We start from the raw sequence: 17,032 nt of genomic DNA on the forward strand, positions 1-17,032 counted from the left end.
ATCGCGAAAGTTCGCAAAGTGTCAGATATTTGCTAAAACTTCAGTTGTCTTCGTGTTTTTTATCGTGTGCTCTCTGTTTTGTTTCTTAATTTTTCGAGGATTATTCGGCCACTAAAACATGTAATTATTCTCTTATCACATAATTAATTCATCTTAGCACGTGCCTGATTAGTTAGCCAGCTTTCCCACTGATTTGTCTCCCCGGAATCGATTGTGCAATGAAATTGTGATTGATTGTTCTTTTTTTTTGCCTTTGCTCTGGGAATTCTCGCAAAGATCATGGCGAAGAGAGAAAAAAGAGATTGTCCGGGGACAAAAAAATGGCATTTATTCTGTTGGAGAATTTTGTCTGTGTGATGGCATGCCTGGGGCTGTGTGTGGGGAGTGTTGGTTTGTTGTGCTTAACAACTTTTTGGTTCTTCTGTTGTGTTTCAAAAGAAAGCTGGTGAGACGGAGTGCGGATGTCTTCGGGGAAGAAGAAGAGCTCCTCATCGTCGGGGGGTGGTTTGCGGATACTCTGGATTCCAGGGCGCAAGAAGCACAACTACAAGGGACGCTATGAGCCAACAAACAAAGGGCAGGCACACGGTGGGCAGCACGGGAGGAAGATTGAACCATGGTCACTGGGAGGAAGCAAAGGGCAGCGGGATTTGATAAATTCGTAAGTCACATGGCATGTTTCTCTGTGTAGCTACATCACAGCCCATCTCATCATTGGCACTAATTACAAGCATCAACCATTGGGCGTCAATTGTGATTAATTAGCACATCACACATCCTCTCTCTCCCCCTTTTGACTTGTTTGAGAGCTCCAAATAAGGTTGAGATCGCTGAGATCTTCATCCCAAAGTCATGTTCGCTCTCTGACCACCATCGGTGGGGGGCTCATCCACAGATTGAACATTTTCTTGATCCCAAAATCAATCAGTCATGGTGAAGGTTTTTTCTTGTAAATACAACAAATTATTATGCTCTACGTTAAGTACGGACCGAGGTAAGTTCACCTGGAAGTGGGCTTCATCATGAAAATTCATTCTGCACCTCCTGGACAAGAAGTTTCTTCATACAACAAAAACCTCCTCCGGAAGTTCGGACGTTTATTTGCTTAAAATTAAACAGCTGAGAAGGAATTAGTCAGCGTCTGGATGAGCAACGAATCAGTGCGGAAGTGTTGTGCTCTTTTGGGGTAGAATGCAATCGAATTGGAAGTTAAGAGAGGACAAATAAAAGTGCTGAGATTTTGCAGAAAACGTTCCAATTGGAATGACAATTTCTTTTAAAAATTAAATTCCTTCACGTTCTTTGAAAAAGGGTGTCTCATCGTTTCTGCTAAAATCAATGAATTGAGCAAAAAGCTTTTAAAAATATTAGGGACACCCTGTGATTTTTTTTCTCAATATAAAACGCGATGTGGTTTGAATTAAATGGAATATAGTCATTCCAAGAATTAGTTGTATTTTAATGGAGTTTGTCCCCACATTGAGTTGAAAGAAATCTTTATTGGATGTTTCAGTGCAAAATCTCTGTAGAAAGAAAGAAAAAAGCTTCATAAACGTTGTTTGCTTGAAAGCAGCTAAACTTCCCTCATTAATAAATTATTAATTGAGAGTGCTGCTGCAGCTTAAGCATCCTAATTACAATTGCTGTGAACAATTACAGAGACGACATGCCGGGCACTTCGGATGTGCCTAGCGTGGCAAATATGCTGCCATCGACGTGTATGATTGGTGCTGCAGCAGGTGGCGGTGGAGGGGAAATAGAAGCCCTCAAGGATCCATCAAAGTTGGAAACAGTGAAGGAGGAGGACGATCGAGATCATGAGCATGGCTTTCCGGAGGGCGGAAGCAATACAGCCACACTCATTCTCAAGGATCGCAAAAATGGGAGCTGCGTCTCGAAAACGGTGAGTTTACGCAATCTTCCTCCTTTGCTCATTTACACAGCGCTTTAGCACTTACCTCATCATCCGCGGGCATTCCCATCGCGCAGAATTAGTGACCATTTAGCTAATCAACAATTACTCTTTGGTGCGGTGTCTTCCATGCGTGTAGAAAGCCCCCAAAATAGGTTGTTTGTCCACAAACAGCAAATAGAGGTGCGCAATTAGTGTCATTAAAATGCTTTGATTTTTATATCAAAGGAGGAATTCTTTCACAAAAAAAAAGATTAGATAAAAGGTACATTTTGTGGGCAATGTATAGTTTTTCTTTTATTACCCACAAATTGTGCTGCATTACAGCTTTTTCGAGCCTAAGAAATGAGCAGGGAGAATTTATCAAAAGAATGTCTCATGATATTTAATTAGGGAACATTTTGTTGATGGAAGATTTAGCAATGATTTAAATATCATGCAATAAATTTTCTCTTATCCGTCTGATTAAATATTTTCCACAGAGTCAGTTTTATGAAGAAGAAAATACGATTTTTGTGTTAGAAAATATTCAAATGAATAATGAATTTTATGCTAAACAAAACATTTTTATATAAACTAACAGTGTGGGTCAAGAAAAAAAGGAGCCAATTAGATTGAGTTCTCATCTTACAACAGCCATAAAATCTAAAATTTCTTTCAGACGACTAAAATACAAACTTAAAAGTAAAATCTTCAACCATTTGGCTCTATTTTTACGACCTACACTTTAGATTTTTTAATGAGAATTCAATTTCTTTCTGAAATTTGATTTTTAAATTGATTTTAATTATTTTTTTTTGCAACTGAGAATTTGCTCTCTATGTTGCTAATTTGCGAAGAAATTTTGACATATTCCTGCTAATGCTGTGAAAATAGGAAATTTAATTTTATGTGGGAGTTTCTCTGTTTGTAAGATCATGCTAATTGAAAGTGCAACAAGCTTCACACTTTCATTTAATATTTTAAACACTCTGATAGAATGCAAAACGAAGGAAATTAAAATATTTAAAGTTAAAAAAAAAGGAATTTAGTGAGAAGAAAGGTGACATTGAGGTGAAATTTTCAGGATGATCTGGACACAATTGAGAATCTGAGTGAAGCTGAGGGGACCAAGAAGTCCACAAATGATCTGACGGATGGTATTTTGTATCCCAATTCTGTGCCAAGTCGGAGGAAGGGGGAGCGGAAGAAGAAGAAGAAGGACAAGGAGAAGGAAGACGAGGGTGAGGAGCCCAATGAGAAGTGTGTCACATGCCTCTACTACACGCTTATGTGCTGTGAATGTACAATCTCTTGAAAAGGATATTTTCTCAACATTTACTTTTTTAAATTAACTTATAAATTCAGTAGAAATTTAGGGAGAGAAATCTCTATGTAGGATGATTTGGGAAGTTTGTCTTTTTAATTGAGGAAAGCATGCAGAAAATTCGACGGTTAACATTCCAAGTATACACAGTATTTATAGAGAGAGAGAGAAGGGAGAGGAAATTTGATAAAAATTTTATATAAATTTAATGGAAAATTTAATGTGAAAATTTTCCCATCTATAGCAATTGTCCAACATTGTACAAAAAAATAAGGAGATGAAGGAAATCTAAATGAGAATTTATTTTTTTTATATAGAAATTTAAGAATCCTCCCATGCGCAGTTTATATATGAGAAAATCCTCCGATTTTTCTATGAGCTAATGTAGGTACATTTTCCTGTGCATTTATCCACAAACAACGGTCTAACAATCAAAAAAAATATGTGAAGGGAATATTTTTTTTATAAAATACTTTTTTATACAACATATTAAAAAGCCCAGGATGGAAGTTTCGTATTTAAAAAAAAATACAAAATGTGAAATGAAATAGAAATTGCAATAAAATTATTTTATTTATAAATTTTATCGTTTTGAATTTAAAACAAACAAAAAAAGAGTTAAAACAAATCTTTGGAGTCAAACGATGAAGAACCATTTCTTCTGGTAGAGCGCGAGTGCAATGAGAATCCACAGGAAGGTTGTCCAGCCATTTTCCAGTAGGAGCATAAAGTGGGTATTCATGCGCCCAAAACGCCAGTGAAATGGTAACATACTGTGGCAAATTTCGTCTCCGATAAAAATGAGAATTGTATTCATGCCGACAAAGTAGAAGGGGGCTCCATTCCATCGAAGGGTTTTCGCCACAAAGGGTACCTCCAGGAGAAAGTAGCAGAGCGTGTAGGCAAGAAAGGCGAAGGATGAGGTCACGAGGACGAATGAGAGTGACCTGAAATGGTGGAAAAAAGGGGATAAAAAATTTAAAAGAATAAACATTATAACAGATTAACAGAGCCTGAAGAAAGTAATAAAAATGCGTTGAAACGTCGCTGTGTTAATGATAGAAGTTTGAATTTGAATTTGGAACAAAGTAGGCCTATGGGCAAAACAGCGAAAATAGCCATTTTGTGATGAAATAAGTCAGAGAAAAGCGTGTTGAAATTATCGCGAGGAAAATAAGGAATTATCAGAGTAAAAATAGCCGTAAATTGTTAATTTTATATGTAATCAAAGGATGAATTCTTATAGATTGTATTTTGTAGGTAAGATATGGCGGAAGACGACAAATACCCGCTGAAAAGGAGTAAGAAAATCGCCCAGATAAAAGTGAGGTTAAGCAGAAATAGGAATGGAAATTCATTTTATATATTTCATTAAACAGGAAGTAAAAGAGAAAATAGAATACGTTCGGAAGGTGGAAAGGGAGTTCGAGGAAGCTCAGTCGAGAAATATAAGACATTTATTAGGATAGTTTAGAGATAATTTTAAGTCTTTGTAAAATTCCTTTTTAGATCTTCAACACACCCCACCCAGACCTCCCCAGATCCCACCACACATCCCGATTCACTGAAATATAGTACGTTAGCCCAAATACAGTCCACTAGTCTGTGAGCTAATCGATACAAATTCAAAGGTTTAAATTAAAACGACTAAATCAATCTTCAATGCGACCTCTGTGATACATTATATCAACTAGCTTCAGAAGCAGCCATACTAGAAAGAGACCTTCTTTTGATACTTTTAGCCATTTTCATAATCCTCAAGGTCCTAAAACCCTTAGAAGCACTAAATAAAAAATTGATAAAAATAAATCAATTACAAACCACATAATTTGATTGATGGGAATCCATCCTTCATCGCGTGAAAAGCCACAGAGGAGCCCACCAAGAAGTCCCAATGTGACGCCCCAGATTAGCCATCGGTGTACCCTTGCTTTCCAATGGCTGTACACGAGCAACGTCATCCCGCACTGAACCCCCAGGAAGGTGTGAACGACGCTGAGAACGGTCCCAAAGAGATTCTCCGAATCAATGGGCTTTGAGTCGTACACAGCAGTCGTTGAGGCGTACTCCGAGATGTGATTCTCTCCGAGAATGAGGTTGTCAATGTACCCCGTGGCCCCACCGGGACAATCTCGAAATTTTCCATAGTCATGCCTTCCACCGGGCCCAAGGTAGCCACTACCACAACCCGGAACAGGTAGGAAGAACGTCACAGCAAGGTAGAGGATGATGAGTGTTAGCATAATGCACCATTCGGGGAGGAGGAGCAGCATATCCTGGTAGGGTCCGCGCAGAGGATTCGGCGGGGTAACAATGTCCGATCGTCGGAAGATCGTGTGCAGGGAGGCAACGATAAAGTAGCAAATTCCCAAGCGCTGGAGTACCCCCATAATACGGAGAGTTTTGAATTGAGCTCCATAGATGGTGTTGATGAACAATCCAAGGAGGAAGAGGATCACAGAGCGCTGAAAAAAAACCATCAAGACCAAGAAATTAGACATTTATTAATTTTGAAAAATAAAATAAAATTATTTCATCAAACAAACTTTGAGGATCTGCAGGAGGATACTGGCTTTGGAGACTTTCTGGCTTATTTGGCTATTAACTGCAAGAGCAGTGGACACCCCCATGATCCAGAGGAAGGACGGATAGACGAGATCGGGAATAAGGAGACCATTCCAGATGGAATGCTCCATGAACCAGTACGAACCTCCACCGTTGTTCACAAACACCATGATCAGGGTGATGATCCTGAAAAAATAAGCTTTCACGCACAACCCTCCATTGAGGTCAAGGTATGATTTTTTTAACGGTGCATTCGCGCATTAAACGCACGTTAATTTTATTCCAAAGAGGTACTGAACTCTCCCTCACAGAAAGACAAGAAGAAAAAACCCGGAGACAGTCACCTCTTGAATATTTTTTTTTGTTAATGAATTTCCTACAAAAAAGAATTTCCTGAAGACGACGTACTCAAGACAATAAACCAAACAAACCTACCAATTAATCACAAATAAAAAAAAAACTTTGCATTATTATTAAAGTCTTGTGCGAAGGAATGCACGACAAATGGCTGTAATTCAACCAAAAAAAAAAATTAAATACCATCCAGAAGCTTAAAAGAAAGAAAGAAAAGACTTAATAAATCATAAAGTGAGGAAATGGAATTTGTGAAATAAAAAAAATAGATCACGAAATATTAATTTTTTAAATTATATACAAATCACTCAATAAAACGCCATCACATTCATAGCATTTTAGTGCAATATTGCAAGAATTGGTATGATTGGAACTTTCCCATTGAAGGTTTTTCTTTTTCTTTTTTTCCAACATGAAAAAGAATAAAGTTTTTGCTTCTCTTTAAAAATTCCTGCCACGACAGAGAGAGACAGAGAAAGAATTAAGGGAATAAAAAAGAGCAAAGCACGTAGAAGAATGGGAGAGAAGCAAAAACAAATCATTGATGTTAATTTCATAGGAATTGCCATTGAGGGAAATGCCCACAGTCTGTTCAAGAAAAAGGGGAGAAAGATTTAATACTTAAATAAGTTTGTAAATTGTCTAGTTTTAGGTACAGTCTGTCTATGAAAGGAATAGAATATTAAAAGAATTTATTTAAATAGGAAATAAAGATTTTCAAGCATTGCAGAATAATTCTTGCAATTCGCCAGTTAAATGATTTTTAGTAGGTATTCTATGATAAATATTATAAGATTCTGACAGTTTGTTTCTTAAATAATGTTTTAAAAATCAATTGATGTTATGGAATTGACCATAAATTAATCTATTCAATTTAAATGTTATTAAAATCATGATCGAATACAAAGAATATGAAGTGTTTATATGAATCAAAATTAATCAGATATTTATACAGAAGATAAAGAAAATATTCGGAATATTAAGATTTATTCGAAATATTTAGAAAAAAAATTCTTTGTACAAATTAAAAAGATTCGGAACATTTAGTTTTTTTTTAACAGAAATGGGTAAATAAAAAATTTCTTTACCAATATTCGGAATATTCGCAAATATTCTGAGAAAATGTTGAAATATTTGTCAGATAATTTCCCCTCAAAATATTAAAAAATGAAGGTTCTTGCATTTTAAAATTAGTTTTTGAACTAATGGTAAGCCTTATATTAAATCTTTTAGCAAATCAGTTAAAATCAAATTAAGACAATTTTCTAAGCTGATTTATTTGACTTCCTGATTCGCACAAATAAGGGAAGAATATGAATTTTTAATCTTCAGAAATTATTCATGAAAAATTAGATTTTTTGACGCTCCAGTCTAGATCTAAATTAAACCGACTAAATTAATTAGTTTTAAATGATAGAACTTTCTTTTTTTATCAAATTCTCCGTCTAGTCCACCTAATCTGATAAATAAAGAAAATTAAAAAAAAAATTCTCTACAATAAATTTTTTTTGTCATAAAAAAAATACTTTTTCCCCTTTTGCTGAACAGACTGTGCCGCAGTTCCCGGAGTGTATTGTGGTGTATCATGAGCATTTAACTTTTATTGCGGAAATTGTGATTTTTCTTTATTGTTCCCACACCTATTGTCACTTTTCAACGCTCCGTGATCTTTTTGTTTGTTATATAAAGAAGAATAAAAAAAAGTATTGAAAAGAAATAAATTCAGCGTATTGACTTTAGAAAATTAAAATTTTGCAATATTCTGGTTTTAAGAGTTCCTCATCCGCTTTTTTTGCGAAAAGAAAAAAAGAAAAACTATAATAAAAATCAATAGAACATGGATTTATGTGGAAATGGGTTTCTAATACTAAAATAATGCCCGAAGGTACTTCTTGTAAAAATAAATAAAAATGTAGGGCGTTATCTATTTCTAAATGCTTGTTTAGTTGTGTGGCTAAATGCATTGCGTGCACGCAATGCTAATTAATGCAAATCTCACGCATTTTCTGCGATGCTCTTGAGTGAATTTTTAAAAATAAATTTCTCCGACTTTGAATTGATGGATGAAAGTAAAAATTTGATGGACTTACCCACGAAAGGTGTCGAGACTCCGCAATCGATGCCTCTGGGGCTTTCCTTGGAGCTCCGTGGAGCAACTTCCAGCACTGGTGGCAACGTGCTTCTTGGCGATGAACTTCCTGTAGCCCCATCGAAGGCCAACAAACATCACAATGAGATTTATGATGATCAACAAGTAGATTAGGAGGGCTGAAAGATTGCGACTGATCAGATTGAAATGTATTCAAATGTGCTGGGGCCGGGGGGAGGTGATCCCACACTCACGCCAGTAGATGTTGACGGGCTCATGCGCTGTGTGGACATTGCAGTTCCCCGTGGAATCAATCACAATGTCATACACGCCGAATTCCCCAACATCCGGCTGTACCTCGCAGATGAAGTCGCTGATGTTGGTGCTATCAGTGTAGCGTCCGAGGTTGCGCTTGTAGAAGCGCCACAGCAGATGGAATTTCGTATCAACCTCCAGCAGTAGCTCCCCATTGCGATGGATCTCCTGGTTGCGCGTGAAGTAGCATCGATGGCACTCTGCGGATGCTGTGTAGGCCCACAGTGGTACAGGGAAGTAGGATGTTATGTTGACAAGAGCCTGATCGACATTCAATTGCGTAAGATCGAGATCACGAAATTCCTCATCTGTCTCCTCCAACCACGTCAGGGTCATCTTGTGCGGGGGAGATAACACAACTGACTAAGCACACATTAAGTAGATATATCGTTTGTACAATTTCCCGCAATAATTCCGCACGAGAAAACAATTAGCGGGATGCGAGATCACTTTTCCGCGAGCGCGGCAAAATTGCAACTGATCCTCACACTGTGTGCAGCACTTCCCCAACTGTGTGGATATTTCGCCATGCGCGCGATTCAAAGTGAAACGTCGATGGAAATTGCCAATGTATGAAAAAATGTATAAATAAATGTTTATTGAAAAAGAATTGCAACAGAAGGAGCTTTCTACTAACGCGGGGGCTTTATGCTCAGGGAAGCGATAAGCCCCCGCCACGGAATGCTTCACCTGTGATTCCCCAGCAATGCTCAGCAGATGTGTTGCTGGGGGATTTATTAGATGGAACCAAGAGGGACTCAAATTCTTCTCTTGATTAAAAGATTTTTTTTAATGTTCCTGATCAGGAGTTTTCCCTTTACATTGGGTGAAATTCACGAGTTTTAAGGTTTCTTAAGATTTTTAAATTTATTTTTATAGAATTTCTTGAGTTCTCTGAAGTTCAGATTTCTTAAGTTTTGTTAAGGAAAACTTAAGATTTAATTTTTTTTTAAAGAATTTCTTAAGTTTACGAAAGCGAAAGTTTAGACTTCTCAAGTTTTCTTGAGAAAAAGTTTAGATTTTTTTCACATTTTTCTTAATAATTTTTTTTAAAAGTTTTCTAAAGCAAAAGTTAAGATTTATTAAGTTTTATTAAGCAAAACTTTTGATTTTTTTTTAATAATCATTAAGAATTTTTTGTTTTCTAAATCGAAATTTAAGATTTTTTAAAAACGTCAAAAGGGTCAAAAGTTTTTATAGAAAAAACTTAACTTTTCTTTAATTTCCTAAAGAGAAACTTTAAATTTCTTAAGTTGAACTGAATCAGGCTAAATGATTTTTTTTTGAAGATTTTTACGAATTATGTCTTAGGCGCTATTAAGCCTGACTTAAGAAATCCTAAGTTTAGATTAAAAAAAAAACTTTAAAAACCTTTAGTTTTTTAATAAGAATACCTACTTAAAAACATTCTTAAGTCTTCTTCTTCAAATCTTAAGACTGTCTAACTAGTGTTGGGACAAATTCACGACTAAGTCTGGCTTCGTTGGCTTAATTCAGATCTAAGTTTTTTTTCTAAGCCAGATTTAAGTCCTTTAGGCTGAACTATAATTTCTTAATCTAAGTTTGAGTGTTTTTTTTTAAGTTAAGGCTAAGGCCTAAAACAAAAGATTAGACCAGGCTACACTGGGGCTGAACATAAGTCTAGCCTAAAAAATCTTTAAGCCTAAGAATGACCTTAAGTTTTAAGGTAGGCTTAAGTTAAGTCAAACTTAATTTTTTTTTAGGTCGAATCAAATATTTTAAGGTGAGGCTTTTAGGGGTTTAAAATTTAGTCTGGCTAAGTTGTGAATAAATTCATTTTTGGATGATTTTTACAATTTTGACACACCTGCAGGTACTTAAAATAATCTCCAGATTGTCTTCGTGCATCAAAACTCGTAAAATTCAGTCCTACCTTAGCCTAACTCAAGAAACTTAGTTAAGAAAAATAAAACTTAGGTCTAGTTTAAAACAATTTATATTGTTTAATTTAAAAGATAATAGACTTAGCGTAACAGAGTTTAGGTCTCGATTTAAAAACTTAAGCTTAGCTTAAAAAAACTGAAGCTTAGTTTAAGAAAACTTAACCCATTGTCTCGAGAATTTTTAAAGATTAACTTTCTCATAAAAAATTCGAATCAAAAACTCAAGAAAAAATGAAAAAATAATAAACAAAATAATTCAAATCAATTAAAAACTTACATTTATTGAATGGTTTGAGCGCAAATTTTGCGTTTGTCTTGACAAAGAGATAATGAGCAATATCAGGGATTTCTTGATGCTTCAAATGGGGGTGGATGTGGTGTGAGTTCGCCACCACATGTTGCCTTCACTCTTTTTGCCATTAAATGCTGTAGAAGAGGTTTCGCTTGTAGAGATAGTATGCAATTCCCACCCAGAGCATTGTATTCCAGCCACTTTCTAATAAACGCACAAAGTGTGTGTTCATGGGGCCAATACTCCAGTGCCAAGGTAGCATCCTGTGGAATACCTGGTGTCCAATATAGATTACAATTGCATTCATTCCCGCGTACACAAGTGGAGCACCACGCCAGACCCCTCGTACGTCCACAATGATGTACATGATGGCCAGGAGGACGAAAGCCATGCCGGAAGTTACGAGAACAAATGACAGGGACCACATATTCTTATTAATCGGAATCAGCCCATCTTCCTTGCGGAATTCACACAGAGCACCACCCACAAAAGCCAGCACAGCACCCCAAACGCTCCATCTTTTGACTCTTGCCCGCCAGTCAGAGTGCACAAGGAGAATGGCGCCACACTGTACCCCGAGGAAGACTTGGAAGATGCTCAGGAGGCACCCAAAGAAGCCTTCCGGATCAAATGCTTCCGATCCGTAGACTTGTTTTGCCGTTGGATGCTGATAGATGTGATCCAGGGTGAGAATTTTGCGATCTATATACCCCGTTGCACCACCAATGCAGTGATTGTAGTGCGTCATCTCGTGCATCCCACCCGGGCCGAGGTATCCACGTCCACATCCTGGCACGGACAGCCCAAATGCCAGTGCAAGGTGAACTGTAATCAGCACCAGCATCACACACCATTCCGGGAGGAGGACACGAATGTCAAAAACAGCCCGACTGAGGGCATTCTGTGGTGAGATATTGCCCACTTTGCGGAAGATCACGTGCAAGCCCCCAACAACCAGGTAGGCAACCCCAAATCTCTGTAGAACCCCGAAAATTCGCAAATTCTCCAACTGAGCACCCCAAATTGTATTCAGGCTCACCCCAATGGCAAAAAGCGTCACTGAACGCTGCAAAGATCAAGTTAAGGAATTAAATTAACAAATCCTCGCCAATCTGGGCGCAACTGCTCTCCTCACCCTGAGGACATTGAGGAGAATATCCTTCTTGGGGACACTCCGTACAAGTTGAGATTTAACAGACATCGGAATGCAAACACCCATAATCCAGAGGAACCACGGGAAGATGACGTCAGCAAAGTGAAGTCCATTCCATGTTGCATGCTCGAGGGCTTTGTACCCACCAGCACCGCTATTCACAAACACCATGAGGACAATACATAGCCCCCGGAAGGTATCTAAGCTCCTCAGTCGCTTCTTCGGTACTTCTGGGGGTTTTTCCTCCTCTTGCACCCCATCAGGGTTATTCTGTAGCTCCCGTCGACGTTTGTACCAACTTCTTGCAATATTTGTGGCACGCACTGTAGCCACAAAGGCGATGATTATGATGATAAAGAGTACAAAAGCTGCAAAAAAGATGCAATAAAGAGAGATAAGAAATCAATTTTACAAAAAATAAATAAATGAAGAGTCTTGAAAATGATGACCATTGAAGGCTTTAATCAGCTTTAAGTATATATGCTTTAATAAATGCTTTACAGAAGCATGATTGATAAGAACACAAGGTGGGGCATTCAAGGTGTAAAAAAATCATAAATTATACTTCCATGTAAACCAATTATTGAGCTAACAAATGCTCAATCATAATTGAATCAATCAGATTGATCAATCATTGGTCAATACTGATTGTTCAATAATTGACCAATCTCAGATCAATTCTGATTGCGCAATAATTGATCATCTATGATGACCTACAGAGGCTCATTACTGATACTATCAATATTGAGTCACCTATAACTCAATCAATTATTTTTTCTTTATTATTACGGGTTCCATCAATTCAAATGATTTCCCCGTCAATCAATTATTGATCATGGATTGATCAACTATTGACGAATAGTTTTGATCTGATTGTTGAATAATTGATCATCTATGTGGACTCATGGATTATCCAACTGATGATCAACTATTTTTCATTTTTTTTATCAATCAGTAGGTCAATGTATGCTCAATATTAACAACACCAGATTGATTACAAATTGAGCGATAATTTTCTATCTGATTGATCATTTATATTTACCTAAATGTTGTTGATCAATTTGATTGCTCAGTAATTGATCTTCCATGCGGAATACATTGACTCAATAATTGATCAATCGTTGGCAAAATTTGTTTACTGGGAATTTTTATAATTAATTGATTTTTAATGATTCTTTTGCTACTTAAAAAAAACCCAAAAGGAACACCTTGACCTCCCCAATTTGTGGCTTTGTGAAGAAAATGCGCTTAATCTTCATTTTTTTCTTGCTGATTTAAATGCTGTTAAATGAAAATCATTAAATAAGCACCTCTTTGGTGCTGATTAGTGAGATCATGCAGAGTGTGAGAAAAACACCTCCCGCACCCAAAAAAAAAGAAGAATTTTAAATTTGTTTTTCTTGCCAATCTCGTGAATGAATGAACGAAAAAAAAATTCCTGTGAAAATGAGATAATTTTGCACGCTCTTCGGGAATTTCACGGTAAATTGGCGAATTAGAGTGTTTGTATGGGGGCGCAATTTAGCAGGCAGAGAGGGGGACACACAGAGAGATGAAATACTTACGCAAATAAATGTTGACTGGCTCGAGAGCTGTGGTCACATCGCACTTCCCCGCATTGTCAATGAGCACATCATACACCCCAAATTCCCCCATTTCCGGACGCACGTCACACACGATTCGCGCCTCCTGGGCCGCCTGGAGGGCATATGGGCCCACATCGCGGTCGTAGAAGCGCCAACTTGTGGGGAATTTTGTGGATGTACGCAGAACATGGCTGCGACGGATCTCCTGGATGCGACTGTACGGACACCGATGGCACTCATCGGAGAGGGAGTACAGCCACAGGGATGCTGGGAAGTGCGATGTCACATTGAGATAGGCCTCATCGACACCCAAGCGCCGTAGATCGAGATTCCGAAATTCAGGCACTGTCTGTTCCACCCAACTGCCCATTGTGGAGTGTGCCGCTGTTGCTGGAAAGCAGAGAGAGAGAGAGAGACTTTCAGCTGGAATTGGGGTCACATCGTGGATTTCCTTGACATTGTTTCCACTTCGATGGGCTTCACCGAAAATCCCCAAAGCTGTAAATTACTCCACAAATATTTCTGCCCAAAGCTCCACAAAGCACTATCGGAGCAATTAATTCAGGGAGAAAAGCAATTTAGGGTCAGGAAAGACCCAATTGGAAAATTAAAGGAATTTCTTACCTTATCTTTGATTTCTTTGGCGTTGAATGGTGCTGCAAGTTGTTTTGATCAATTTCTACTTTCACTCTCTTCGAACTGCCCGTTGCTTCTGCTGAAGAATTGACATTTCCATGCGATTCCAGCCTACGCATCTCGCGCTGCTCTCTCCATATGGGGAGCGTTTACAATACAGCCTCATTACACCCACAATTTGCACTTTTATTGTTAATTCACAAAAAGATTTTATTTCTTTACATAAAATCTGAACTTTTGCGTCTCTGAATATTTTTTCTTGGGAAGACATTTGAGCCAGGATGATCAGGATCAACTGCCAAACTGCTCTTGAAGGGATTTTCTCATTTCAGGAGTTACAGCGAATGCCGGACCATGGCCAGGAATGATGGTATCAGCAATTGAAGCAACTTTTGCACGACTCCTCCTCTGTGTAGCCTCACAAAAGCTCCCCGCATCCCTCCAAAGTTGATCATCCAGGATATCTTCCTTCCGCTCAAATAAATCTCCAGCAATCACAACAGTTTCCCCCAAATTACTCCCTTTCACAACCACACTAATGCATTCCTTTGTATGTCCAGGAGTTGGGATAATCTTAATGTCCTCATTGATGACAAAAGGATCAGTCCAGTCGTGCAGGAAGTATGTTTCCCCCTTTGAAATACTCAGCCCAACAATATGTTTTTCAGCTTCGAGGAAGAGATTATTGTTCCCCACGTGATCTGAATGCCCGTGGGTGGATACAACAAAGTTTATGTCTCTCGGGGTAATATTATGTTTTTCCAGAGCTACTTACGGACAACAAAAACCGACAAAAACAAGCAATTAAATTACTTTTATGAGCTAATTTAATTTGTCGTAAAAAACTCACCGGCAAGAAGCTTTGAAGAATCCCACGATGTGAGTGTATCGATGATTATGTTGACTCCTTGGGATTTTATGAGAGTGCATGTGCAATTTGCAAGCATAATTTCCCCATTTTCACTTGTTTTCTTCACCTCGGAAAATCCATCAAAGAGAACAATTATTTCATTCCAATTGGGCATTTCTTTTGCACATAACCACACTTTTGCATCAGCTGATTGGAACGAATTGGTACGAGAGCACTGCGACAATTCCCGAAGTATTGACGATTGGTGTTTCTCAAAACAAAGCCGCAATTTTTGTAAACAAGAAGGAAAATTTTTGCTTTTCTCTGAAAAAATCGTGATAAAATCAACACAAAATGGTAAGACATAGGTGCAAAAATCATCATGTGAGAGATTTAATGTGTTACCTACATTCCAGCTCCCTCTGTCTCTGCTGAAAACAGCCCAAAGCCACCCGATGGTGAGTTTTTTAAACGTTTTCCTTAACTTTAAAGGAAGATTCTCAATATTTTTCTTTTTAACAGTTGGTGGAGCTGAAAAATGGTGAAACCTACAATGGACATCTGGTCAGCTGCGATACCTGGATGAATATTAATCTCCGTGAGGTGATTTGCACGTCAAAAGTAAGTTTCTTTCGTTTCTTTCATATTCTCTTTCAGCTTTCCTGGGTTTTTCAGATTTTTGTAATAATTCTGAGATATATTCCAGGATGGTGACAGATTCTGGAGGATGCCTGAATGCTACATTAGAGGCAGTACCATTAAATACCTTCGTATCCCCGATGAGGTTATTGATATGGTGAAAGAGGATGTTCAGGTAAGAAAACTTCATTGTCTTGAATATTTCATTGAATCCTTTCTAATTTCTCGGCAATTCTTGCAGCAAAAGACAAGGAATCGCCAAGAGATGAACAAACAGAATCGCGGAGGGCAAAATCAACGCGGAAGGAATCAACAAAACAGGAATAATGCCTTTTCCGGACGACGAGATCAAGGAAACCGTCAGGCACCCAATAATCGCCCCCTGGCTCAAGGAAATAAGAATAATCCTCAGAAAAAGATGCCCCCAAAATAGATTTTAGTTTGTTCGGAAGAATAAATTCCATTTAAAGAAACAAATTTGGATTTTCTTTCCCAGAAAAGTCGCCGGAAAATGCAAAAAATTAGCAGGTGCGAAAATTGGCAACGTTGGAATAGAAAGAACTACGATTCTCAGAACTTCGGTTTTTTTCGTGCAACAATCGCGGGAAATTGAGCAAAATAACAAACATAACCTCACAAAATTGTTTTGATTTTGTAAACCACGCGAGTGTATTTTTCTTCTTGCTTTTTCCTGCAATTTTCTCTGGAAAATTTAATGAAGTGCACCTGGAAGTTAATTAGTGGACTTGTAAGTATCACATGTGTGTGTTGACAGTGCAAATTACCGCTGATATTTGTGATTTTTCAGAGAAAGCATTTTTGGTTGACGAATCTGAAGGGGTTGCCGGCATTTTTGGGAAATTCTGGGAAGATTTTTGTGAATCCGGTGAATTTGTTGAGTATCAAGATGAGTGAGGAAGTTACAAAGTGTCTGAAGCAGAACGCGGCTACACAACTTGCGGGGAGAGCTGTGGAGAATGACACAATCCTCGTTTTCCGGACAACTGAGTCACCAGAGAGGGAGAATCCCGATGATGGGGTATGGTTTGAGCCCCTTAGCCAGGTCAGTCCTTTTTTTTTCATTTTTTTTTGTTATCGTTATTGCGGGTATCCCTTTAAATCTCGAATAATCCTCAAAAATACTTTAAAATCTACATAGAAATTCATAAAAAGAAATCTTGAAAAGTTCCTTAATTTATTCACCATCTTCCGGAATAATTGCCCCCAATTTATTCCTTTAAAAAATTCTACAGACGCAGCTGACTGTGTTTTCTTTTCTATTATTTGGGTAAGGATACAAGTTGAGTTAGGGAAGCATTTTCTTTGGCAATTCCTCCTTAATTCCTGAGAGATACTCCTCTACCTTCCTCTGGAACTCTGTAACTTCACCTTTTGCACCCTTAAACCCCTTCCCTGGGGGGAAGAAAACGA

At 37.9% G+C, this 17,032-nt stretch overlaps 7 protein-coding genes across 9 annotated transcripts in view; 3 read left to right on the forward strand and 4 right to left on the reverse strand.

The window, feature by feature from the left end:
* Positions 1-17,032, reverse strand: part of LOC129788401 (N-acetylgalactosaminyltransferase 7) — a 783,634-nt gene that overhangs the window by 297,474 nt on the left and 469,128 nt on the right. The gene's annotated exons all lie outside the window — the stretch shown is intronic.
* Positions 2-3,799, forward strand: LOC129788450 (uncharacterized). Its single transcript, XM_055824551.1, has 4 exons — positions 2-120; positions 439-661; positions 1,660-1,903; positions 2,979-3,799. The coding sequence occupies exons 2-4, from the start codon at positions 462-464 to the stop codon at positions 3,207-3,209; spliced, it is 675 nt and encodes a 224-aa protein (XP_055680526.1). The 5' UTR covers positions 2-120; positions 439-461; the 3' UTR covers positions 3,210-3,799.
* LOC129788402 (heparan-alpha-glucosaminide N-acetyltransferase-like) lies at positions 3,311-10,598 on the reverse strand. The gene is made up of 5 exons (XM_055824447.1): positions 8,481-10,598; positions 8,228-8,405; positions 5,765-5,969; positions 5,040-5,683; positions 3,311-4,165 (listed from the first exon to the last, which is right to left on the reverse strand). Exons 1-5 carry the CDS (start codon positions 8,875-8,877, stop codon positions 3,856-3,858), a joined length of 1,734 nt encoding a protein of 577 aa, XP_055680422.1. The 5' UTR covers positions 8,878-10,598; the 3' UTR covers positions 3,311-3,855.
* LOC129788403 (heparan-alpha-glucosaminide N-acetyltransferase) lies at positions 10,701-14,220 on the reverse strand. Its single transcript, XM_055824448.1, has 4 exons — positions 14,101-14,220; positions 13,456-13,866; positions 11,873-12,258; positions 10,701-11,803 (listed from the first exon to the last, which is right to left on the reverse strand). Exons 2-4 carry the CDS (start codon positions 13,844-13,846, stop codon positions 10,865-10,867), a joined length of 1,716 nt encoding a protein of 571 aa, XP_055680423.1. The 5' UTR covers positions 13,847-13,866; positions 14,101-14,220; the 3' UTR covers positions 10,701-10,864.
* LOC129788452 (metallo-beta-lactamase domain-containing protein 1) lies at positions 14,278-15,154 on the reverse strand. Its single transcript, XM_055824553.1, has 2 exons — positions 14,963-15,154; positions 14,278-14,879 (listed from the first exon to the last, which is right to left on the reverse strand). The coding sequence occupies exons 1-2, from the start codon at positions 15,135-15,137 to the stop codon at positions 14,404-14,406; spliced, it is 651 nt and encodes a 216-aa protein (XP_055680528.1). The 5' UTR covers positions 15,138-15,154; the 3' UTR covers positions 14,278-14,403.
* LOC129788461 (U6 snRNA-associated Sm-like protein LSm4) lies at positions 15,218-16,078 on the forward strand. Its single transcript, XM_055824564.1, has 5 exons — positions 15,218-15,319; positions 15,379-15,420; positions 15,485-15,583; positions 15,669-15,776; positions 15,843-16,078. Exons 1-5 carry the CDS (start codon positions 15,317-15,319, stop codon positions 16,032-16,034), a joined length of 444 nt encoding a protein of 147 aa, XP_055680539.1. The 5' UTR covers positions 15,218-15,316; the 3' UTR covers positions 16,035-16,078.
* Positions 16,237-17,032, forward strand: part of LOC129788392 (pseudouridylate synthase RPUSD2-like) — a 138,284-nt gene continuing 137,488 nt past the window's right edge. For 2 of the 3 annotated variants that reach the window (XM_055824414.1, XM_055824413.1), the window contains exons 1-2: positions 16,237-16,349; positions 16,410-16,664. In XM_055824414.1, coding sequence (XP_055680389.1) covers positions 16,317-16,349; positions 16,410-16,664 — 288 coding nt within the window. In that variant the 5' untranslated portion in view covers positions 16,237-16,316. Of the gene's footprint in view, positions 16,350-16,409; positions 16,665-17,032 lie in introns of those variants that run through there. The other variant, XM_055824411.1, reaches the window with a different exon arrangement.

This window comes from Lutzomyia longipalpis, chromosome 2 (genome assembly GCF_024334085.1).
Source record: "Lutzomyia longipalpis isolate SR_M1_2022 chromosome 2, ASM2433408v1".
In the NCBI taxonomy this organism is placed as follows: domain Eukaryota; kingdom Metazoa; phylum Arthropoda; class Insecta; order Diptera; family Psychodidae; genus Lutzomyia; species Lutzomyia longipalpis.